General features: G+C 44.3%; 1 protein-coding gene across 2 annotated transcripts in view; it reads left to right on the top strand.

The window, feature by feature from the left end:
- Positions 1 to 4,220, top strand: part of lpla (lipoprotein lipase a) — an 8,608-nt gene extending 4,388 nt beyond the window's left edge. For both annotated transcript variants that reach the window (XM_084336660.1, XM_084336659.1), the window contains exons 6-10: positions 351 to 593; positions 2,259 to 2,379; positions 2,908 to 3,090; positions 3,467 to 3,574; positions 3,737 to 4,220. In XM_084336660.1, the coding sequence (XP_084192786.1) occupies positions 351 to 593; positions 2,259 to 2,379; positions 2,908 to 3,090; positions 3,467 to 3,574; positions 3,737 to 3,818 (737 nt within the window). In that variant the 3' untranslated portion in view covers positions 3,819 to 4,220. The remainder of the gene's footprint in view (positions 1 to 350; positions 594 to 2,258; positions 2,380 to 2,907; positions 3,091 to 3,466; positions 3,575 to 3,736) is intronic.
- The last annotated feature ends 22,211 nt before the right edge of the window (positions 4,221 to 26,431 follow it).

Genomic DNA, 26,431 nt, shown 5'->3' with positions numbered 1-26,431 from the left:
GAAACAGGTGTGTTGACGAGTGACTGTGGCAGTGCGGGCTGGTAAATTAAACTCACTTCCCCATAACAGGGTTAACAGACGCATAGGTACGGTAGTTAGGAGTGAATTCACTTCTTAGTGCAGCGGCCTGTGTCGTCGCCCGCGGACGCGGGAGCCCCCTGTTCCACTCCCCCTCGGGACATTCTCATTTAACATCAAACACAACGCAGACCAATATGATCCGTCACACGAGGCCGGGTAAGAGGAATGACCCAGGCTACCAGTGGCGAATAACGAACCAGCCAATTAGTCTCAGACACGGTCTGTACAGCGTTTCACCCATAATACCCTGCCCTCTCTCTCTCCTGCAGATATGGACCAGCTGATCAAGTGTTCCCACGAGCGCTCGATCCACCTGTTCATCGACTCTCTGGTCAACACCGAGCAGCAGAGCATGGCCTACCGCTGCAGCTCCAGAGACGCCTTCAACCAGGGCCTGTGCCTCAGCTGCCGCAAGAACCGCTGCAACAACGTCGGCTACAGCGTCAACAAGGTGCGCACGGCCCGCAGCACCAAGATGTACCTCAAGACCCGCGGGATGATGCCCTACAAAGGTAAGGGGCCGTGAGGAATAACCCGGGATGTTTTTTTCGATAGGATTACAAAATGAGTTTGAATATAATGCTTTGAGTGTAAACAGTATATAGGTGTTTAGCAAAACGAGAGATGTTACGTCCTTGACAACGTTCAATGTGAGATGGATATGTGTTTCACTGGGGGGATTATAGAACTGAAAGAATGGAATTGGGTTAACCCATCATCTGTCTGAATATTAGGCATAATGTCTTGCCTTATGGAGAAAGAGATTAATTGATTAATTGCATACCCTAAATTGCAAACTCAGTGTATGAGCTACAGTTGTTGCAGTCATTGTAGTGTTTGCTACTTAGGTCTAGTGGACTCAGCTTAAGCTCTGTGCATGTTACATACTGTACCAATTGACCACATACACTGACAGAAAAAAAGAAAACAGACATACAGACATACACACACACACCTTTCCTCCACTGTCCTTGATTGATGTAGGCCAGTGTAACAGATAGTGTGACAGTCCCGCATCAGAGCTAAACCTAAAACAACCAAAGGAATAAAGCACTGTTTAGCATGCTGGGTCACATGAGCAGGGGGTCATAGGTATTTCAGTGACTGCTGGGATTAGGCAGGTAATTCGACACCACTACACATTATTCACTAGCCATGGAAAGTTACTCGATACTGTTGTACCACTCCACAGGTTTATTACTATAGCACTCTCTCCTTGGTATGGGAATACGGTGTGTTTAGTAATAAACTATGTGAGGGACATTCCCTTCAAAATGTATGTATTATACAAATCTTAAATGAAAAGACAAGATAGTGGCCCTTAAACAACATGGGGGTCGTTTTTCGAGCCAAAAAAAGATGCAAAAAGACACTTGTGTCAGCATACCTGACATACATCTCACACACACACTCATGCATGTACACACACACAGACACACTCACAGACACACACACATACATACATACATGTATGGTAAAAATTATCCTCTTGTGTGTGCATCTGTACACATTAGGCCTAGTCCACACATACACAGGTATTTTTTAAAACAGGTATTTTTTATCCTTTGTTTAAAAAAAGATCATGTCCCTACTAACAGTGTTTTAGGAAATAGCTCAGTCCACACAACAACGCAGAAATGCTCACATGAAAATTACCTGGACGGGGAAATGAAATTACCTGCAAGGAGCTCTCCGTGGTTCTGATTGCAGAAAAAACACTATGTTTAAAACAAATGTGTGGAAGGGGCCATTAGTCATGATATCAGCATTTTCCATAAGCTCTGGTTTCACCCGTCCACATGAATACACTGTGTATTTCTAAAAACAGAGTTTCTGAAAATCTTTTCAAAGTTTCAAAGAGTTTGCTGAACTAAAATGCAGTTTGCATTGTGGACGGGAGTTCTAAACCATCATTTTCGTATTTTGAAATGTATGGGAATTAATTAATCGTCTGCTCATTGAAATGTGTTCATATGATCAATGATAAATGATCTAAGTAAATAACAGCGTAATAAATAAAAAAATAAATATATATATATATTCTTCTGTATTAGTCGTGTAGGAAGAGTTATGACAATTATTTTCACTTGCATGAATTTTAAATTAAAAAAAGAATCTAAGTGCACAAACTGGCCCATACATACAACATACAATCTGAGTGTCTTTCTCTCTTTCAGTTTTCCATTTTCAAGTGAAGGTCCACTTCTTCAGTCAAGACAAGCTCAGCTACACAGAGCAACCGCTCAAAGTGTCTCTGTACGGAACCCACGGAGAGAAGGAGGACATTCCTTTCATAATGTACGTACCGTATAGTTACCAATACACTTTGAACTGAACAACCCTTTTAACTGAGCCTGCTGTCTGGGGGTCATTTCCGATCATCCATCTTCTGAGTCCGAAAAAAGATGCAAAACAGACTTACTGGCACCATGCCAGACCTACATCTCACACATACTCTCACACACACACACACACACACACACACACACACACACACACACACACACACACACACACACACACACACACACACACACACACACACACACACACACACACACACACACACACACACACACACACACACACACACACACACACACACACACACACACACACACACACACACACACACACACACACACACACACACACACACACACACACTCCCACATGCCCACACACACAAACACAAACACACGCACACTCACAACCCTACACATGCATTTGCACACACATGCACACTTCGATGGGCCTCTGTCCACATTACAGTCAGATATGACCCCTAGTGACGTCTGTGTCTTCTGATCCCTGACCTCCATGCAGGCCCGTGTTAAAGGGTAACAGCACCGTGTCATTCCTGCTCACCACTGACGTGGACATCGGTGACCTGATGATCGTCAAGCTGCGCTGGGAGAAAGACACTTACTTCAGCTGGTCGGACTGGATGGGCAACAGCAAGTTCCACATCCGCAAACTGCGCGTCAAGGCGGGCGAAACCCAGTCCAAGTACGTTTTCCATTGTCATTTCCACTGAATGAGCTCAATAATGTGATTAAAGACAATAGACAGTAGAATATTATTGAATCACCTGCTATTAAGACTACAGTCACCTGTTGTTTGCGACCAAGATCAAGACCAAGATGTCTGCGATTGAATACTATGAATTGACATATCTCAAACTCTGCCCTCTTTTCATGATCCTTCAATCACAACTGTTGGTTTTTCTGAGGAAAGCAACAGTTGTGACTGGAGGATCAAGAAAGCAGGATAGATCTGGTGACCCTTCCATTCATCAGCCTGTACTTTGTGGGTGGCAGCAGCGTCAGAGTGTATTAACAACAGTAAAGGGTACTAACAGGTGTTCGTTCTTGTGTTATTCCAGGGTGATCTTCAGCTCCAAGGAGGGAGAGTTCGCCTACCTCATCAGAGGAGGGGAAGACACAGAGTTTGTCAAGTCAAGAGAAGACACCTTGAGCCGCAAAGAGAAACTGTAAGAGTAACTTCCTGTGAACCTTCAATCAATGCATTTAATTTATGCATATTATGACACACATATTCAGGAACTATGCATTTAAATATCATAATCAAATAATAAGAAAGATGTGGTGGAAATTCTCCTGTTGACCGCGGTGTCTTTCTCTTCCCTTTCCAGGATGCATAGACTGAAGACACAGGGCAGTCTCTTTGGACAGAACGAAGCTTCAGAAACGCACCCCATAATATACGGCTCCTAAATATATAGTCAGAGCTGGACAGAACAACACTGGGAGAGCATTTGGAGGAGAGTGGACACTTAAGAGGATAGGCATCAGTATGCTTTATTCCTGCAGTCCTGAATGATCTGACATCTCCCATCCCAGGCACAACCTACACCACACCGTCCTTTGTGCTGGGAAATCAGCACAACCTACACCACACCGTCCTTTGTGCTGGGAAATCAGCACAACCTACACCACATCGTCCTTTGTGCTGGGAAATCAGCACAACCTACACCACATCGTCCTTTGTGCTGGGAAATCGGCACAATCCGCTCGTTTCTGTCCTCTTCCATTAACCTCCACTCATGGAGAAATGTTACAGGTTTCATCCTAATGATGGACAGATGTTTTTGCTATTTAAATTTGTGTCTAACTTTTGCTTTGTATCTTTGTAATCATTTGTTCATGCTCTTCTTACCCTATACTGTATGTATTGTTACAGATTTCAATTATGAACCCTAACAAGGGTATGTTATTGTTTGCCAAATGTGAACTTTGTGAATGTTTTTTGTTTGAGTGATAACATAATTTAGGCACATATTCTTTCTTTCTTTCCTTTTTTTATTTTTTTTACATGCAAAGACATTTCTTTTTGTCTCTAATGTTTGTCCTGCTCTAACCACTAACAGCCAACAATCAACAAGGACCAAAGACATTGACCCTATCTACTGAATGGACTATCCTTGTAAATAGCTTTTCAATCAGTAGGCTATTATATGTATTTGAATATGAGTCGTTTGTTAATGTCAGATCTCTTGGATCCTGGCTTGTTCTTTGTTTGCATTTGGTTATTGTGTTTGGTACTGGTCACTTTAAAAGGCTAACTGCCCCATGGGCGTTGTTAGCCCTGGGATTCTGGTGCTATAGCCCTGAATATTTCTTTGCTAGCCCCAAACTTTAAAATGCCCTTAAGCCCAACAGTTGATAGGCTGACTTTTGTGAGATCTGGCACAAAGGCTAGGTTGTGGTATCAAATAAAACTAGATGACCTAAGGAATCCATTGGTACCAAGCCATGCCAGCTTGTTGGGAAGGTGTCTAAATAATGCTTCAAAGTTAGGCAAAGGTTTGGCAAGGGGAAAAAAGTACTTGGTCGCTTGACCTCTCACATCAAGATATCTGAATGGCACGAGTCTCCCCTTTACAGAGATGCCCACTTTATGCTAATCCCATGCAGCCTTGCACAAAAAACATGCAATTCTTGACATGCAATACAAACCTGTTATTTTCGCCTATTTCTAAAATGGTGTGTTTGCATTGTATTTGTGCATAATGTGGTCCTTAATAAGGAATTGCATAAATTGTGTACATCTGGAAAAGCGAGACTTGTGTGGATCCAATGAGCCCAGCTGTATTCATGTGTGATGATGTCAGTCCCCATAGTAGCCATTTCACTTTAGTGAGACCATTTATTTTTTTTAAACTTGACCTCACTGTATAAAAGTATGTATTATGACCTCTAGGATAATCACAGCCCTATGAAACTATACAACTACAGACCTAGGGCATTCCGATGATGTATGGCTTTACTAGGTATATTAACAATTCTGAGCCATTTTCAGAACAGATGTAGAAATAGCTAAATGCTATTCTTACATAAATCTCCAAATGTCGAAGGTTTTTTATACCAAATCACAGCATGGATATTTCTATAGTGTTCTCCAAGGTCTATATAATGTCCCAAGCCTCTATACATTAAGAAGTTTATTAATAATTTGAATAGGCGAGATTCAAAACATAATGTTTATTGCATATTAATAGACATTTTAAAAAGGGCGCATGTACACAACCATCACCACAGCCCCAGATGTTCTGGGCTCAGATCCTGATCTTTCCAAGTCCTAAAAATGCCCCTGCCCCTGCTGAGGGGAATTGTGGGCTCATTTACAGTGCAGTCACACTTTCTATTTGTTGTTTTGGTTTGACACAGTGTGACTGTAATGAACTATGGTCAAATGTTAAACATTCTGCCAGCTAAGTGTCCCACAATTCCTTCATGAATGGGTCAATAACACATGTAACAGTTTACCAGTTTTCTGTAACAGAAAACAAACCCTTGAATGGTAAAATTTAAGTTTTTGTCATCTTTGTCGGACTGTCTTACATAATAGCCATAATACATCCCAAGAATATTTCATATTCTATTTATTGAATGTACCTGTATATATTTGTATATTAAGCTGTAATATATTTGGACAGGTTTCCATTGCTGTCTATGTGTTTTTATGGATGGAGCATTGTGTGATTTTAGGCGCACGGCTTTGGACAGACTGATCAAATTGGTCTCCATGCCAAATGTGTGTGCATTTACTTTTATGAACTGAAATGCAGTGCACTGTATGAAGAAAAAAACATTTTAATAAAGTGAATATATCCCATAACCTGATATTCCTGTCAAATCATGATCCCTTTGCTTATTTAATAGAACAAACACCCACAGTGAATCTAACCATCAAGAATCCAAACAACATGTGACTATTAGGGATGATATAATGTAATTATAATGTCCCTGATACTAAAATCCAATATCAAGAAATACGTGTAATGTATCAGAAATCAAAGCAAAGTGACTTGATTTGTTGCATTTTTGACACGTTAACTCTAATAAATTAAAATGTATTATATCTCAATCAACCCCAAAATGACCATGACTTGACTCTCTTGACTTGACCATGCCATGATCTCTGTCTCTTTTGAAGGTCCCATATTTGACTCTTGAGTCTTGATATCCGTAAGTAGATATTTTTGTGATTTTAAGTACCAAAAACCTTCTCTATAGTTTTCGATCTCCTTAAAGGAACATGCCAACTTTTTGGGAAATTAGCTTATTTGTCATCTACCCTGGAGTTAGACAAGCAGATACATAGCCTTTTCAAAAAGCAACAGGGCTTTTGAGGTGATGAAACCACTGCACAGTGGTTTGGCAAAAAATCTGCTTAGAAAACGAAAATGTCTAATTATTTTTATTTATTTCTCCACGTGGTAAATACACAGGTCACAACATGTTTACAGGAACGTTTTGGAGTTGTATGTGGAGTGTATTTTGTGACTGTTGGGAACTAGGCTACACTGGCACACCTACTTCCAGTGAATGACGCTAAGCTAGGCTAACGATGCGGCTGTTCCCTAAGCCTCATGTCTAACTCCAGGGTAGATGGCAAATAAGCTAATTTCCCAAAAAGTTGGCATGTTCCTTTAAGCTTCTATCTGGAGCTCTACCAAAAACAGGCTGTTTTGTCTTTTTAAAGCTCATTAATATCATTGATATAATTAATATACCCGAAAAGAAACGTCTGTCTTGCAAACTCTGTAACGGAATGACCGCTTCGTGTTTTCTTCGGCAACATCACCTCCTGGTTTGGGAATAGCACTGCACAAGACCGTAGCAGACTACAAAGAGTGACACGTTCAGCCGAACGCACAATTGGAGGGGGGCTTCCCACCCTCCAGAACATTTACAACAAGCGGTGCAAGGGGAAGGCTAAGAGAATTATTAAGGACTCGAGCCACCCGAACAACTGCCTCTTTGAACTGCTGCGGTCAGGCAAGCGATACCGGAGTCTTAAGGCGAGCACAGAAAGACTCAGAAGAAGCTTCTATCCCCAGGCCATCAGGCTGCTAAACGAACAATAAACACTATGCAACAACCATCAAATGCACACAGCACACACACCCACACGCACACACTCACTCAAACAAACAACACACTGCAGCACCCACTCTCCACACTTTAGATCACACAAACACACTTTACACTTTATATTTATTGATAAAGGATTTGCACTACAACTCGTACACCTACTGTGAATTGTACCTAAATTGCACCTCGTCCCATTTCTGCCTTGCACTATATAGTATTGTATATTAGTACACTGCACAGTATTGTATATTGTATGGTAACTACGTCTATTCTGCATCGAACATTGTACATATGTCTAAACTGAACACTGTGACCTCATTTTTTTACTTCCAATTTTACTATGTTATTTTATTTCATACTTATCTTGTCTTGCACAGTCTCTGGAGCGTAACAGTAAGAAGCATTTTGTATAAAAGTATTCTGTACTTCTGTATGACAAATATTAAAGAAACTTGAAACTTGAAACTACAAGGTTGGACAGTGGGCCGTACTGACAGAGGGCCAACATATGCCAACATGTGCATTTCTCTGTGGACTGAGGGTTTTCATACTTTCACAGTATTCATATAACACCTAGACCTGCATTATAATCAAAAAAAGAAATTTAATGACAATCTCCCTTTATATAATATTGGACCTTTACATTCCTGAAATAACTCATTACTGTGTGAGTGGCCCTGCTCTTCAGACACAGAGAGGTTGATTGTCCAGTAGCTCAGTCCAAACCTGAGGCTACTTAGTGAACTCCACATCTGACATATTCTCAAAAACACACAGCTTAGAGCCAGTGATCATCACTAAACCCTGCTGCTACCCTAAACATCCAAAACAAGTTACACAACACTGGACCAGTACAGTATGGAATTAAAAACAAATATGTTCAGGACTAGTTCTGCGAAAGCATTCCCAAAGGGCTGTGGAAAAGAGGAAAGGCCTTGAGCAACTCCAGGAAAGCTGGATATGAAATCACGATTACTCAATAATCTCATCCTGCATTTCTTTAAAACACGAGAAGCCCTCCATTCCACGTTTTATTTCATCAGTCCTTTATCTATTTTTTTCTTCTCTAATTTTTACATTAATAACATTTATTTCAGTGGAAATCTATTTAGTCACAAATGTGTAATAATGTTGCAATTATCATAATTCACTTCATTGTCACTAAATAACAATCCAGTCGATTATCACAATCATCATTCATAGTCATCAACGTCACACAATTGAGGGTGGGCCCTCATTTTCAATGTTACAGAGAGTACAATTGGGTAATGATAAAAGCATAATGAAATTAGTTAAAAACTATCAAATTAATTAATAGAAATAGGCAACAATAAAAAATATAATAAAAACAATAAAATACCAGCAAAACACAGATAAGACAGAAACAAAACACAGTCAATTAAAACAGTTACATGATGAACCAGGGGTTTTAGATATGGCTTTAAACTGGCCATAGGTCAGCAGAGAACAGATGTTCAGCTTGTGTTGAAGGTCGTTCCAGGAGGTTGGTGCACTAAAATGAAACGCTGACTTTGTAAGTTCAAACTATACTCTGGGGACCTAAACATAAGCCAGTCATTTGAGCGTGTTAGATACTGTAGGGTCCAAAATTCCAATCTAAGCATCATTGCAATATAGGGTGGTAGCTTTACAATAATGACCTTATAAATAAACAAATATTACACCTCTCTGCCAGAGAAGACCATCCCACCTTATCATAGAGGACACAGTGGTGAGTACCATAGCTACACTCACCAGTAAAAGAAATGGGCAGAATGATAGACTGTCTCTAAGGGTTTAATAGTGGAAGGAGCAGCATTTCAATAAATTACATCCCCCTTAATCTAACACTAATAGGAAAACTGCTTCAACAATCCTTTTTTCACATAGCGAAGGTTCAGTTTCTGTAGAATAAATTTTTTTTCTTCACATTTATTGTATAATCAATAAGTCATGTAACCGATGCACAGCTAGTTTGGAGTAGAGTCAAATGAGTGTTGTATGAGATGAATACTTCAGTACTTTTATCAGCCCAACTCCTCACAAGAACACAAAACAACAACCTGATGTCGACACATGACTGTCGCGATGACATTATGAAAATGGACAAGATGAACTTGAACCTTCAGTACATGAACTTCTTTGTGAACTTCCATCTCATCACTGTGGCGCGTCCTGGAAACATTCCCTCATGGGTTTTGTGTTGGTAGTGGACAAGTGTTGTTGATGCCCCACAGAGATGATCTTTAAAACCTGTACCGAAACTCTGACTGACCTGTCTGCTCTCAACATGCACACAACTCAGTTATATAACTGACCCTCCACTACATCCTTGATCGGAACATGGAAAGTATTTCTCTTATCTTTGCTCTTCTAAGATGTTTGTGGTTCGATTGTGGGACAAGCTCCACAAGAGCAAAACAAACAAAACAAAACAAAACAAATAATAATAATAATAATAATAATAATAATAATAATAATAATAATAATAATAATAATAATAACAATAACAATAATAATAATCACTCCCCCCCCCCCCTACAGCCCTGTAATAACCCCAACCCACTCCCCCCTCCTTCCGTAAATGGCGCTGCCTATGACGGCTGCCAGTCTGTTTGCGGTGGTGAATATGCATATGTTTGTCTCAAGGCTCTGTACCATTATTACTATCTAAAATGTAATAATTGTGGAATATTACTGTAATGAGCTGTATGTGTATGATCCAAGCGTCCTATGATCCTCATAGGAGCATAACAGAAAAAAGCATTCCATGTGAAGGTATTCTGTATCTTTGCATGTCAACTAATAAAGAAACTTGAAACTTGAACTTGAATAATAATAATAATAATAATAATAATAATAATAATAATAATAATAATAATAATAATAATAATAATAATAATAATACATCTATTTTATATAGTGCTTTTCCAGATGCTCAAAGACGCTTTACATGGGTAGAAGAAACAAAACTATGGCAAAACAAAAACAGAACAAAAATAATACATGACAAAATAAAATAAAACGGACTGAATTAGAGGTCAAAAGCAAGATTGAAAAGGTGGGTTTTGAGGGCTGATTTAAAAGATGTCAGGGTGTTTGCAATACTCCGAAATACTCTGGTTAAGAGATACTGGAGGAATTCTGAATAATGAATTGTGAATGAATGAACATTGTTACTCAGCTGTACGAGTTGTAAGAGTTGTATGTAAGAGTTGTACCCTTCCTGCTGGCTTGTCGTACAGATCTTGTAAATCGCTTTGGATGAAAGCGTCAGCTAAATGACTAAATGTAAATGTAAATATCAAAAGGTATGGTTTCTCACCTACCTTGACGTGATCTATTTGGAGATATCCACGGCACGTGTTATAGGAGTTAGGGAATCTGATATCGTAATTTGGTTGGCTACAGTGGCAAAGTTGAGGGAACGCATATAAGTTTGGAAATGTTTGTTTTGATTCTTGTTTTTTTGCTGAGTGATGTATTGTGATGTATTGTGAGTGTGACTCATGTGACTCATGTTGAGGTCCTGGGGTGAGCGGGGGGAGGGGGGGGGGGAGAGAACGAGCGAGTGTCCATGTTAGGATGATCACTGTACAGTTGTATCAGTTGTTGTCTTGTCATGTGGTGTTGAGTTACTGTCTTGGGAAGTCTTTTTATGTATTGTTGTTGTTGTATTGTGATATGTTTTGTTACATGTTGGAAAAAAGAAAAGAAAAAGAAAAGAAAAATATTTGATCAAAAAAAAAGTAAATGTAAATATCAATGAATAACTCAGGAACCCAGATGATGATTAGATAAACATGGTTGACACACTTTGATTATTTTTCTCTTTTCATGTGGCTCCAGTTTTCCCGAAGTTGCAGCGTGTGCCATTCTTAGAATACAATTTCTTAGAACCTGCCTCCTACTGATTCTCTGACATGGAGTTCTACTCTTCTTTATCATTGTGAAAACAAATTATGTCACAGTCCCCCAGCCTCCTTCCAACCCTGTGCAAAGACAATGGCAGCCAATGCCCTAATGACTGCGGCAGGGCTGACAGCATCTGTTTTCCTCAAAATGTCTTTGCTTTACAGGAGAAATGTAGTCATGTTCCTAGAAAAGCAAAACACACCCAGTTGGCCTGCCGAAGAGACTTCTGCGGGAAAGAACCTGTGTAGTGCAGTGTAGTGTAGTGCAGTGTAGTGTAGTGTAGTGTAGTGCAGTGCAGTGCAGTGTAGTGTAGTGTAGAGTAGAGTAGAGTAGTGTAGTGCAGTGTAGTGTAGTGTAGCGTAGTGTAGTGCAGTGTAGTGTAGTGTGGTGCAGTGTAGTGCAGTGTAGTGTAGTGTAGTGTAGAGTAGAGTAGTAGTGCAGTGTAGTGTAGTGTAGTGCAGTGTAGTGTAGTGTAGAGTAGAGTAGAGTAGAGTAGAGTAGAGTAGAGTAGTGCAGTGTAGTGTAATGTAGTGCAGTGTAGTGTAGTGCAGTGTAGTGTAGTGTAGTGCAGTGTAGTGCAGTGTAGTGCAGTGTAGTGCAGTGTAGTGTAGTGTAGTGCAGTGTAGTGTAGTGCAGTGTAGTGTAGTGTAGTGCAGTGTAGTGCAGTGTAGTGCAGTGTAGTGTAGTGTAGTGCAGTGTAGTGTAGTGCAGTGTAGTGTAGTGTAGTGCAGTGTAGTGCAGTGTAGTGTAGTGTAGTGCAGTGTAGTGCAGTGCAGTGCAGTGTAGTGTAGTGCAGTGTAGTGTGGTGCAGTGTAGTGTAGTGTAGTGTAGTGTAGTGTAGTGTAGTGTAGAGTAGAGTAGAGTAGTAGTGCAGTGTAGTGTAGTGTAGTGTAGAGTAGAGTAGAGTAGTAGTGCAGTGTAGTGTAGTGTAGTGTAGTGTGGTGCAGTGTAGTGTAGAGTAGAGTAGAGTAGTAGTGCAGTGCAGTGTAGTGTAGTGTAGTGTAGAGTAGTGTAGAGTAGAGTTGTTGTGAAGGATCAGATTAAACCGAATATATATATTTATTTATGGATATATATTTAATAGTATTTGTATATCGTTTGATATCCCCTGTATATTCCTTGTACAATATGCACTGAATATCCCTTTAGTCTACTAAACAGCCCATAATAGTTTCATTCTACCATTGGACGAGAACCTGGCGCCAGCAGCCATACCCCTAGGTTCAAGTTCAATCGTGCCGCCCAACATGTCGTGGCAAGCCCGGTTCCGCGTAGGAATACGTCTGGCGAAATACGAATGGTACTATTTGTTCACAGCGCATATATATATATGGCGCAAGTAAAGTAGAACTTTCTTTTAGTCCATTAGTTCTTTACCCTCCAACCGAGTAACAGACGCGAAGCCTCACCCACGACGCACGTGTGGTGCAGTAAGGCCTACTTGGCCTCAGAATAGGCATTGAGATATCGTGTGGATTAATAGTTGAATTGTCATAGTTTGGCACTATACCGTCGAGTTGGACGTATTTCTATTAAGCTAATAATAGTCTATTATGTATGGTGCATCGTTCGGTTAGAGTTATAAAGTGAGCAGCACCCCCATCGTTTCCTGACGTTATCTGGAGTCTTAACCAGGCTGGGCAGACCACTTGTGGTGCTTGCATCCGAGGAGCTCCGGGCCAGGACGAGTGGACCTGTACATTGGATTACTTTACCCGGACGACGGCGAGCCTTCCACGGCTTGGATTATCTACATGCTTTGGGTGCTTTGATTATTCCATGGATAACGGCCAACACTGCTGAGTGTTGGAACTACCCCCCGGAGAGGAGTCCAGGTGAGACGGCGCTCTACCCCGAGTGAGGTCGCCTCACGTCTCTTCATCTGTGGACCGGCAGCTACCGTCCACCAGAGGGTCCAGCTGTATTCATCTGCGGACCGAGGTTCTGTGGGCATCGTGTTCAGGACTCTGAATTCTCCCAAAAAATCGTCGGCCAGATGGGATACCGCCAGCGGCTCTTCTAACCCCCCCCTCCTACTGTCTTACAACCAGCGGGACCCCCCCCCCCCTTAGTGTATCCAGCTATAATCATTTAAGTACCATCGCTATAGTTCCCTAAAGAACCAGGTTGTATATTTGCTCCCTGCGTAACCAGAGATTGGACATTCAATGTTGATTTACCTACGAATACTCATTTGCCATACAAGTGCATAAATGTCATCAAGTGAACGTTGTATATACCCTTTGCTATATAAAATATTCGATTTGTACATTTGTGTGGACTTCGTTTCATCAGGTGGGAAAGTGTTCATCATATCTATATCATGTACTGGATGGCCAGAAGTTAAAGTACAAGAGGTAGTCGTTTAATAATACCATACTTATCAATACAGTCAGGGAATTGTACCCCTCAGTTAGAATTGGTCCTTCGAGCCGGAGGGTAACTAGTGTAATATTAATATAGTGTTATTAATATTAAAATGGCCTATGATGAACACTCCACGAAACGGTCCTCCTAACGTAGAACGCCCGCAGCGCAGACGACAGCCACCTCAGTACTTAGAGGATTACGCTGTCAGTCAACTACCTAGCCTTCGACAAACGGTAAACGCGGTAAAAGTAGAAAGTAAAATTATGTCTGACCTTAACGACCAGGTTTCCCCGACCACAGAGGCCCTAGTAGGTTCTAATGTAACTGACCAAGCTCACGGTGGGGACCAGGAGGGAGCTGACATGCCTTTACCCCCCGCCAATACCGAAGAAGTAGTCCCCGACCAGCCCCGGGAGGAAGACAACCCTACAGAGAGAGAACTCTGCACGGAAGAAGAGGAGGAGAGCGCCGAGGAAATAGAGCTCCAGGACTCCCCCACGAGCGGCTCACCCAGGAGCGGCTCACCTCTACAACCGTCTTCCCCCAGCAAAGCGGAGAGGATGCTACAACAGGCGTTCCTCGTCAGCCTGACAGCCTCTACCGAACGCAATCGACTTCAGGGTGAACGCGATCGACTTCAGGGCGAACGCGATCGACTCCAAGCACAGCAACGGAGCGAAGAAGAGCGCATACGCCTGGAGATGAGACGCCTTCAGACGGAAGAGAATATGGCAAGAGACCGGGCCGACGCCCAGCGCGCCGCTGCCGGTGCCCAAAGAGAAGCAGATCTCACCAAGCGCGAAGTCGAGCGCGACAAGTTACAAGCGCAGCTAATGGAGCAGCTGATCCTCAAGGCAACACCCTCTCCCTCCGCCAGGGGTTCAAGGAACTCGTCGAGACAACAGTCAAGGGCAGCGTCTCCTAACCGAGCAAGCGACCCTGAACTTGACCAACAGACCAAGCCTATACCCCCCGCAGACCCCCTTCCCAGACCGGTCCAAGCGAGACCCAGCTACAAGGAAGGAGCGGCATACACTGCGGAGAAGCTAAATAAACGACTACAGGATCTGGAGGACCTGATAGAAGAAGAAGAGGGAGAGGAGGAGAACCAAGCCCGACGACAGCACAGTACTCCACCGGACCAGGAGGTCCAGTACAGCCCAGGCTATACCCCCGCGGCGCTGCGCTACAGACCCCCGACTCTATTCACGGGTGAGCACGACGCACGACCAGCCCCGAGGAATAGCACCTGGACCAGCGGGCCATGGTACCCTGTCGGTACCAGCCCACAGAGAGGCGCAAGAGGGGACTCGCCTAGGAGGTCTCTCCTCCAATGCTCGCCAATGTATCAGCCATCCACGGCGTCATACATTGCCACGCCGTCGTTCCCAGACTTCACCTATGAGAATCGAGCACAGTACACGGAGCTCCGGATGTGCTTAGAGACAATGATGGTGGATGTCGCTGATGAACGTCACAAGTATGCAATATTACTGAAGCACCTGAAAGTACCGCGAGCGCACAATATAGCGCTAGCCTATGCCACCTCTACGACCCCATACACCGCGGCCCTAGCAGCGCTGGACCAGAGATATGGACGTATATGGGATTACGTAATCCAAGAGATAAGGCATATTGATCGCCTACCCCCAGCAACAGACAATCGCTCATTAGACGACCTGTCAATCAAAGTGCAGTCCCTGGTAGGGATGCTGGGAGCGCAACGGGAAAAGGGCATGCATGAGCTATACGCCAACTCTAACGTCGAGAGGATTTTGGAGAAGCTGCCACCCGCAAGACAAGAGCGTTTTAGGCGGCAGAGAGACTACCGGGATCCTAACGGCCCCGAACCATCCCTCCTTGATCTAGCCGACTTCCTGGCGAGAGAAGTCAGCAGCTTACGACTGGATACGTTCGGGCGGAGCACGCCAAGCTCCAGAGAGGGACCCAGGAGAATAAATGATGGAAGAAGATCGGTGACTGTCATGCACCAATCAGAGTCAGTACCGAGCAGTAAGAGCCACAGTACCCCCTCGAGAAAAGAGAAGTGGAAGATGGTGTGCCCCTACTGTGAGAAAGAACACTGGCTGTCACAATGTGACCTGTTCACAAAGATGAATGCAGAAGAAGTGAGTCAATGGATAAAGTCCAACAGGCGCTGTTACCGATGTGCGCGCAGTCACATGGCAGCCGAATGCCGCCTAAAGAAAAGGTGCAGTCGGTGCGACGGAGCCCATCTGGATATACTACACGACAGTAACAGAAGACGGCCTTCACCTGCACCATCGAGCGGCACCAAGGCAAGTGTCATGTACATTGACCCCGCCAGCAGCAGCGGCGCCCAAGTGCTCTTAAAGGTAGTCCGTGTGACATTGAGCTACCAAGATAAAGTCATGGACACTTACGCCGTCCTTGATGACGGGTCAGAGAAGACCCTTCTGCTCGCGTCCGCTGCGGCCCAGCTGGGACTGCGGGGGAGCGAGAACCAAATGACGATTCGGACAATAAGAAGAGATTTAAAGACGATAAAGGGCGAGAATGTCTCCTTCACTATCGCAGCAAACGGGCAGCCAGAGCGACGGTATAGGATTACAAATGCTTTCACCAGCCAAGAAATAGGACTATCGCAGTACACCTACCCCATCGCCAAGTTGATGGATAAATATGTGCACCTGCGTCAACTACCTATCCCGCTCATAGACGGCGCTACCCCGACCCTGCTGATAGGCTCCGACCATGCAGAACTCATAGTCCCGATTGACCGGGTCCATACAGGACCCCGAGGCTGTCCTGCAGCAGTCGAGACCCGCCTAGGGTGGACACTACAAGGCCCCCTCGCTAAATCTCTCAACCGAACAGCAGCCACTAGCTGCCTCCACTCCAGAACGACAGAAGAAGACACCACTCTCCTGCAGCATGTCGAGAGGCTATGGACACTAGAGACAATGCCCTTTAAGAACGAAAAGAAAGATATTCGTTCTAAAGAAGACATTTACGCCATCAACCTACTCGAGCAAGGGACAAAGAGAGTCACAGTCGGCGGAGTGATGAGATACGCAACTCCACTCCTGAGGCGAGAGGGAATGCCCACCTTTCACGCAAAGAAAGACGCCACGGAGCGCTATCTATTGAACACAGAGCGGCGCCTAGCCAAAGACCCCGCTCAAGAGAGTGTGTACCGCGCTGAGATTGAGAAGCTAATCACAGCGGGACACGTGACAAAGATTGACATTAAAGAGGCCGATCAGACGACCGAATCATGGTACGTGCCGCACCACAAGGTCCATCACAACGGCAAGGATCGCATTGTGTTTAACTGCAGCTACCAGATCGGATCCCAAAATCTGAATAAAGAGCTCTTGCCCGGCCCCACACTCGGCCCCTCCCTACTGGGCGTGCTACTGCGCTTCCGCCAGGACAAGGTGGCTATCAGCGGGGATATCAAAGGGATGTTCCTGCAGGTGAGACTAGTGGAGGAGGACAAGCCCCTGCTGCGGTTCCTATGGAGAGAGAGGATCGGAGATGAGAACCCAGTCATCTACCAGTGGGAAGTACTCCCCTTCGGAACCACATGCAGCCCGTGCTGTGCTACATTTGCACTACAGAAACACGTCGCAGAGGACCCAGCAGCAGATGAAGAGGTCCGACACAGTGTGAAGAACAGTTTCTACGTGGACAACTGTTTACAAAGCGTTTCGACTCAAGAAGAAGCCGAGGCTCTCCTAATCAAGCTACGCGCCTCCCTGATCAAAGGCGGCTTTGATCTCAGGCAGTGGGCCAGCAGTGACCCGCACGTATTGCGCAGCCTCTCCCCCGCGGACAAGGCTGCCAGCAGCGAGACCTGGATGGCGACCATCCCAGGAGAAGCCCAAGAAATGACACTAGGACTAGTCTGGCGCTTCAAAACAGACTCGCTCCACTATAGACACAAACCCCTGACTCCAGAGCAGGGAAGGTCGACGGCGACACCGACCACCAGACGGAGTGTGTACAGAACACTCGCCAGACAATATGACCCGTTGGGATGTATTCTACCTTACACCACCAGGGCAAAGATGATTGTACGAGCACTATGGGACAAGGACCAGGGCTGGGACGACCCCATACCCGCACACCTTGCCTCAACATGGAGAGAGTGGGAGACGGAACTCCGCTCACTCCCAGGCGTCAATATACGCCGCAGCTACTTCCCATCCACAGTGAGGCCAGAGACATGCAAGATTGATCTACACGTCTTCAGCGACGCCTCCGAAGTAGCCTATGGATCGGTGGCCTACTTGCGTGCCCAAGAGAAGGGAGGAAAGATACACACTGCTTTCATCCTGGCTCGCTCAAGAATAGCCCCACGAAAGCAACAATCTATCCCGCGTCTAGAGCTCTGCGCAGTCCTAGCAGGAGCGCATCTAGCCACGTTAATCCAACGTGAACTCACCATTCCGGTGCACAGAACAATCTTGTGGTCAGATTCCACGACAGTACTCACATGGATCAAGTCTGATTCATGCAGATACAAAGTCTTCGTGGGAGTCAGAGTCACCGAGATTCAAGAGTTAACAGAAGCAGCGAGCTGGCGGTATGTGGACACCAAACACAACCCCGCTGACGTCATCACCCGGGGAATGTCCCTGGATGACCTCACCCGTCGCAACATCTACAGTGACGGACCAGAATTCCTCAAGCTCCCGGAAGAAGAGTGGCCTACGCCCACCCCACGGGAAGCAAGTAAAGAGGAGGCTGAGAACAAGAAACCTATGTTCTGTGGACTGAGCACAGTCGCCTCCACAGACCCCAACATAGATGACTGCATTACCCTACAGAGTGCGCAACTAAAGACATTCCTGTGGCACCACCCAGAGAGTCAGTCCACCACTGACATTTCAGCAGCTGACTACGAAGAAGCAGAACTTCTTCTACTACAACGAGCCCAGAGAGACTCGTTCCCCGATGAGCTAGACTGTCTACAGGGAGGAAAGCCCGTCCCATCAGACAGCAGACTGCTCCACCTGGCACCCGAGAGTGACGCCCATAATCTCATCAGAGTGGGTGGTCGCCTGCGGAGAGCCCCCGATCTACCGGATGACATTAAGTACCCGATAGTCTTGAACAGCCGACACAAGGTCACAGAGCTGATCATAAAGAAATACGACGAGGATGTACACCACGCAGGAGCAGAGAGAGTCTTCGCAGAGATCAGACGTCGCTATTGGATACTTCAAGGAAGAGAAGCGGTGCGACGCTTCCAGCGAACCTGTCTAGACTGCCGAAAGTCGCGCGCGCAGCCCAGCATACCACGGATGGCTGACCTACCCCCCTGTCGCCTCCGACTCGGCGACAAGCCATTCCACTCCACAGGCATGGACTGTTTTGGCCCGTTGTATATAAAGAGAGGAAGAGGAACCGAGAAGCGGTGGGGTATTGTATTCAAATTTGCCTCTAGCAGCTACCATACCAGGTCCACAAGATGGCTACTTTTAAAAAAACCGAGAATAAACACTGAATTAGGAAGAACGGCTTTTTCAAGCTTCGCACCTTCGGCATGGAATGGGCTACAGGACCATATCCACTTAGATACCCTGGTCTCCCTCTGCGAGTTTAGGTCTGTATTACATAACTTCCTACAGGAAGAGTGTCGCTGCTTTCTCTAGTCGGGTCCCAGCTGCAAAACTGCAGAGTTACTGTATTGCCCTGTATTTTACTGTCGTACACTTTTACTGTTATGTAGACTGTTCTGTTTTGTGTTTTTATGTTTACGTGTGATGTATTGTGTATTGTGTACATGCACTTTTATTATGTTCTTGTGTGATGTACCGCACATTTTATTGCTGTCTGATGTTTTCGGGTGTTATTGCTGTCATCTTGGCCAGGTCTCCCTTGCAAAAGAGATCTTGTATCTCAATGGGACTTCCTGGTTAAATAAAGGTTAAATAAAAAAAAAATTAAAAAATGCATGACCACCAGAGCGATACATATCGAGCTCCTTCCGACCATGAGCACAGACTCATTCCTTATGGCCTTCCGAAGATTCACATCACGGAAAGGAAAACCGTCTACATTGTTGTCTGATCACGGGACGAACTTCAAAGGCGGAGAAAGAGAGCTGAGAGAGAGCTTCCAAGCTATGGGCCCAGAACTTAAGACCCACCTAGCTCCATCCCAGATTGACTTCCAGTTTAATCCCCCGAACGCACCCCACTTCGGTGGAACCTGGGAAAGAGAAGTACGTTCTATAAAGACAGCCCTGTACGCCGTGCTTGGGGCCCAGACTGTGGCGGAGGAAGTCCTAATGACAGTCCTCACGGAGATCGAGGGAGTATTGAACTCAAAACCCCTCGGTTACGTCTCCAGTGATGTAGCAGATGTCGACCCAGTCACCCCCAACACACTCTTAATGGGGCGGCTGGACCCCGCGCTACCCCAGACAATGTACAGGCCTGAAGAAGCGAACGGCCGAAGAATGTGGAGGTACAGTCAAGTACTAGCTGACAAGTTTTGGAGCAGCTTCCTACTCCACTACCTACCGTCTCTACAGACCCGCCAGAAGTGGGTAAAAGAGAGAGACAATTTGACAGAAGGAACAGTCGTCATGATTATCGACCAGTCACTACCCAGAGCTATGTGGCCGGCTGGCCGCGTAAGCAAAGTGATCACCGGTGCCGATGGCAAGGTCCGAGCAGCTGAAGTACTCGTCCAAGGGCGAACTTACACACGACCCGTGGCGAGGCTAATAGAACTGCCCCGACTCCCAGACACTATCGATGATGACCATGACCCCATGACTTTGTGAGTTGACTGACCCTTACAGCGGACCTTGAGTGGTAGACAGTGCGGTTAATCTGTCTCTGCTTAGCTAATTAGGTGGGACTAATTAGGGGGCGGCTGTTGTGAAGGATCAGATTAAACCGAATATATATATTTATTTATGGATATATATTTAATAGTATTTGTATATCGTTTGATATCCCCTGTATATTCCTTGTACAATATGCACTGAATATCCCTTTAGTCTACTAAACAGCCCATAATAGTTTCATTCTACCATTGGACGAGAACCTGGCGCCAGCAGCCATACCCCTAGGTTCAAGTTCAATCGTGCCGCCCAACATGTCGTGGCAAGCCCGGTTCCGCGTAGGAATACGTCTGGCGAAATACGAATGGTACTATTTGTTCACAGCGCATATATATATGGTGCAAGTAAAGTAGAACTTTCTTTTAGTCCATTAGTTCTTTACCCTCCAACCGAGTAACAGACGCGAAGCCTCACCCACGACGCACGTGTGGTGCAGTAAGGCCTACTTGGCCTCAGAATAGGCATTGAGATATCGTGTGGATTAATAGTTGAATTGTCATAGTTTGGCACTATACCGTCGAGTTGGACGTATTTCTATTAAGCTAATAATAGTCTATTATGTATGGTGCATCGTTCGGTTAGAGTTATAAAGTGAGCAGCACCCCCATCGTTTCCTGACGTTATCTGGAGTCTTAACCAGGCTGGGCAGACCACTTGTGGTGCTTGCATCCGAGGAGCTCCGGGCCAGGACGAGTGGACCTGTACATTGGATTACTTTACCCGGACGACGGCGAGCCTTCCACGGCTTGGATTATCTACATGCTTTGGGTGCTTTGATTATTCCATGGATAACGGCCAACACTGCTGAGTGTTGGAACTACCCCCCCGGAGAGGAGTCCAGGTGAGACGGCGCTCTACCCCGAGTGAGGTCGCCTCACGTCTCTTCATCTGTGGACCGGCAGCTACCGTCCACCAGAGGGTCCAGCTGTATTCATCTGCGGACCGAGGTTCTGTGGGCATCGTGTTCAGGACTCTGAATTCTCCCAAGAAATCGTCGGCCAGATGGGATACCGCCAGCGGCTCTTCTAACCCCCCCCCTCCTACTGTCTTACAACCAGCGGGACCCCCCCCCCCCTTAGTGTATCCAGCTATAATCATTTAAGTACCATCGCTATAGTTCCCTAAAGAACCAGGTTGTATATTTGCTCCCTGCGTAACCAGAGATTGGACATTCAATGTTGATTTACCTACAAATACTCATTTGCCATACAAGTGCATTTCAAATCATAAATGTCATCAAGTGAACGTTGTATATACCCTTTGCTATATAAAATATTCGATTTGTACATTTGTGTGGACTTCGTTTCATCAGGTGGGAAAGTGTTCATCATATCTATATCATGTACTGGATGGCCAGAAGTTAAAGTACAAGAGGTAGTGGTTTAATAATACCATACTTATCAATACAGTCAGGGAATTGTACCCCTCAGTTACAAGAGTAGTGCAGTGTAGTGTAGTGCAGTGTAGTGTGGTGCAGTGTAGTGTAGTGTAGAGTAGTAGTGCAGTGTAGTGTAGTGTAATGTAGTGTAGTGTAGTGTAGTGTAGTGTAGTGTAGTGTAGTGTAGAGTAGAGTAGAGTAGTGCAGTGTAGTGTAGTGCAGTGTAGTGTAGTGTAGGCAGTGTAGTGTAGTGCAGTGTAGTGTAGTGTAGGCAGTGTAGTGTAGTGTAGTGCAGTGTAGTGTAGTGCAGTGTAGTGCAGTGTAGTGTAGTGTAGTGTAGTGTAGTGCAGTGTAGTGCAGTGTAGTGTAGTGTAGTGTAGTGTAGAGTAGTGTAGTGCAGTGTAGTGTAGTATAGTGTAGTGTAGTGTAGAGTAGTGTAGTGTAGTGTAGTGTAGTGTAGAGTAGTGTAGTGTAGTGTAGAGTAGTGTAGTGCAGTGTAGAGTAGTGTAGTGTAGTGTAGTATAGTGTAGTGTAGTGTAGTGTAGAGTAGTGTAGTGTAGTGTAGTGTAGTGCAGTGTAGTGTAGTGTAGAGTAGTGTAGTGTAGTGTAGTGTAGTGTAGTGCAGTGTAGTGCAGTGTAGTGCAGTGTAGTGTAGTGTAGTGTAGTGTAGTGTAGTGTAGTGTAGTGTAGTGTAGTGCAGTGTAGTGTAGTGTAGAGTAGTGTAGTGTAGTGTAGTGTAGTGTAGTGTAGAGTAGTGTAGTGTAGTGTAGTGTAGTATAGTGTAGTGTAGTGTAGTGCAGTGTAGTGCAGAGTAGTGTAGTGTAGTGCAGAGTAGTATAGTGTAGAGTAGTGTAGTGCAGTGTAGTGTAGTATAGTGTAGTGTAGTGTAGTGTAGTGCAGAGTAGTGTAGTGTAGTGTAGTGCAGTGTAGTGTAGTGTAGAGTAGAGTAGTGTAGTGTAGTGCAGTGTAGTGTAGTGTAGTGCAGAGTAGTGTAGTGTAGTGTAGTATAGTGTAGTGTAGTGTAGTGTAGAGTAGTGTAGTGTAGAGTAGTGTAGTGTAGTGTAGTGTAGTGCAGAGTAGTGTAGTGTAGTGTAGTATAGTGTAGTGTAGTGTAGTGTAGTGCAGAGTAGAGTAGTGTAGTGCAGAGTAGTGTAGTGTAGTGTAGTGTAGTATAGTGTAGTGTAGTGTAGTGTAGTGCAGTGTAGTGTAGTGTAGAGTAGAGTAGTGTAGTGTAGTGTAGTGTAGAGTAGTGTAGTGTAGTGTAGTATAGTGTAGTGTAGTGTAGTGTAGTGTAGAGTAGTGTAGTGTAGAGTAGTGTAGTGTAGTGTAGAGTAGTGTAGTGCAGAGTAGTGTAGTGTAGTGTAGTGTAGTGTAGTGTAGAGTAGTGTAGTGTAGTGTAGAGTAGTGTAGTGTAGTGTAGAGTAGTGTAGTGTAGTGTAGAGTAGAGTAGTGTAGTGTAGTGTAGAGTAGTGCAGTGCAGTGTAGTGTAGTGCAGTATAGTGTAGTGTAGAGTAGTGTAGTATAGTGTAGTGTAGTGTAGAGTAGTGTAGTGTAGTGTAGTGTAGTGTAGTGTAGTGTAGTGTAGTGTAGTGTAGTATAGTGTAGTGTAGAGTAGTGTAGTATAGTGTAGTGTAGTGTAGAGTAGTGCAGTGCAGTGTAGTGTAGTGTAGTGTAGTGTATAGTAGTGTAGTGTAGTGTAGTGTAGAGTAGTGTAGTGTAGTGTAGTGTAGAGTAGTGCAGTGTAGTGTAGTGTAGAGTAGTGTAGTGTAGTGTAGAGTAGAGTAGTGTAGAGTAGTGCAGAGTAGTGTAGTGTAGTGTAGTGTAGAGTAGTGTAGTGTAGTGTAGTGTAGTGTAGTGTAGTGTAGAGTAGTGTAGTGTAGTATAGTGTAGTGTAGTGTAGTGTAGAGTAGTGTAGTGTAGTATAGTGTAGTGTAGTGTAGTGTAGTGTAGTGTAGTGTAGTGTAGTGTAGAGTAGTGCAGAGTAGTGTAGTGTAGTGTAGTGTAGTGTAGTGTAGTGTAGTGCAGTGTAGTGTAGTGTAGAGTAGTGTAGAGTAGTGCAGAGTAGTGTAGTGTAGTGTAGTGTAGTGTAGTGTAGTGTAGAGTAGTGTAGTGTAGTGTAGAGTAGTGCAGTGTAGTGTAGTGTAGTGTAGTGTAGTGTAGTGTAGTGTAGTGTAGAGTAGTGCAGTGTAGTGTAGTGTAGTGTAGAGTAGTGTAGTGTAGTGTAGAGTAGTGCAGTGTAGTGTAGAGTAGTGTAGTGTAGAGTAGTGTAGTGTAGTGTAGTGTAGTGTAGAGTAGTGTAGTGTAGTGTAGTGTAGAGTAGTGTAGAGTAGTGTAGTGTAGTGTAGTGCAGTGTAGTGTAGAGTAGTGTAGTGTAGTGTAGTGTAGTGTAGTGTAGAGTAGTGCAGTGTAGTGTAGTATAGTGTAGTGTAGTGTAGAGTAGTGTAGTGTAGTGTAGTGTAGTATAGTGTAGTGTAGTATAGTGTAGTGTAGTGTAGAGTAGTGTAGTGCAGTGTAGTGTAGTGCAGTGTAGTGTAGAGTAGTGCAGAGTAGTGTAGTGTAGTGTAGTGCAGTGTAGTGTAGAGTAGTGTAGTGTAGTGTAGTGCAGTGTAGTGTAGAGTAGTGCAGAGTAGTGTAGTGTAGTGTAGTGCAGTGTAGTGTAGAGTAGTGTAGTGTAGTGTAGTGCAGTGTAGTGTAGTGTAGTGTAGTGTAGTGTAGTGTAGTGTAGTGTAGAGTAGTGCAGTGTAGTGTAGTATAGTGTAGTGTAGTGTAGAGTAGTGTAGTGTAGTGTAGTGTAGTATAGTGTAGTGTAGTATAGTGTAGTGTAGTGTAGAGTAGTGTAGTGCAGTGTAGTGTAGTATAGTGTAGTGTAGTGTAGAGTAGTGTAGTGTAGTGTAGTGTAGTGTAGAGTAGTGTAGTGTAGTGTAGAGTAGTGTAGTGCAGTGTAGAGTAGTGTAGTGTAGTGTAGTATAGTGTAGTGTAGTGTAGAGTAGTGTAGTGTAGTGTAGTGTAGTGCAGTGTAGTGTAGTGTAGTGTAGAGTAGTGTAGTGTAGTGTAGTGCAGTGTAGTGCAGTGTAGTGTAGTGTAGTGTAGTGTAGTGTAGTGTAGAGTAGTGTAGTGTAGTGTAGTGTAGTGTAGTGCAGTGTAGTGTAGTGTAGAGTAGTGTAGTGTAGTGTAGTGTAGTGTAGTGTAGTGTAGTGTAGTGTAGAGTAGTGTAGTGTAGTGTAGTGTAGTATAGTGTAGTGTAGTGTAGTGCAGTGTAGTGCAGAGTAGTGTAGTGTAGTGCAGAGTAGTATAGTGTAGAGTAGTGTAGTGCAGTGTAGTGTAGTATAGTGTAGTGTAGTGTAGTGTAGTGCAGAGTAGTGTAGTGTAGTGTAGTGCAGTGTAGTGTAGTGTAGAGTAGAGTAGTGTAGTGTAGTGTAGTGTAGTGCAGAGTAGTGTAGTGTAGTGTAGTATAGTGTAGTGTAGTGTAGTGTAGAGTAGTGTAGTGTAGAGTAGTGTAGTGTAGTGTAGTGTAGTGTAGTGCAGAGTAGTGTAGTGTAGTGTAGTATAGTGTAGTGTAGTGTAGTGTAGTGCAGAGTAGAGTAGTGTAGTGCAGAGTAGTGTAGTGTAGTGTAGTGTAGTATAGTGTAGTGTAGTGTAGTGTAGTGCAGTGTAGTATAGTGTAGAGTAGAGTAGTGTAGTGTAGTGTAGAGTAGTGTAGTGTAGTGTAGTATAGTGTAGTGTAGTGTAGTGTAGTGTAGAGTAGTGTAGTGTAGAGTAGTGTAGTGTAGTGTAGAGTAGTGTAGTGCAGAGTAGTGTAGTGTAGTGTAGTGTAGTGTAGAGTAGTGTAGTGTAGTGTAGAGTAGTGTAGTGCAGTGTAGTGTAGTATAGTGTAGTGTAGTGTAGTGTAGTGCAGTGTAGTGTAGTGTAGTGTAGTGTAGTGCAGTGTAGTGTAGTGTAGTGTAGTGTAGAGTAGTGTAGTGTAGTGTAGTGCAGAGTAGTGCAGTGTAGTGTAGTGTAGTGTAGTGTAGAGTAGTGTAGTGTAGTGTAGTGCAGTGTAGTGTAGTGTAGTGTAGTGTAGTGTAGAGTAGAGTAGTGTAGTGCAGAGTAGTGCAGTGTAGTGTAGTGTAGTATAGTGTAGTGTAGTGTAGTGTAGTGCAGTGTAGAGTAGTGTAGTGTAGTGTAGTGTAGTGTAGTGTAGTGTAGTGTAGTGCAGTGTAGAGTAGTGTAGTGCAGAGTAGTGTAGTGTAGTGTAGTATAGTGTAGAGTAGTGTAGTGCAGTGTAGTGTAGAGTAGTGTAGTGCAGTGTAGTGTAGAGTAGTGTAGTGCAGTGTAGTGTAGAGTAGTGTAGTGCAGTGTAGTGCAGAGTAGTGTAGTGCAGTGTAGTGTAGAGTAGTGTAGTGTAGTGTAGTGTAGTATAGTGTAGAGTAGTGTAGTGCAGTGTAGTGCAGAGTAGTGTAG

Source organism: Notolepis coatsorum, assembly GCF_963971535.1.
Source record: "Notolepis coatsorum genome assembly, chromosome: 2".
NCBI classification, from domain to species: Eukaryota; Metazoa; Chordata; class Actinopteri; order Aulopiformes; family Paralepididae; genus Notolepis; species Notolepis coatsorum.
This window is presented reverse-complemented; position numbering and strand designations above follow the sequence as displayed.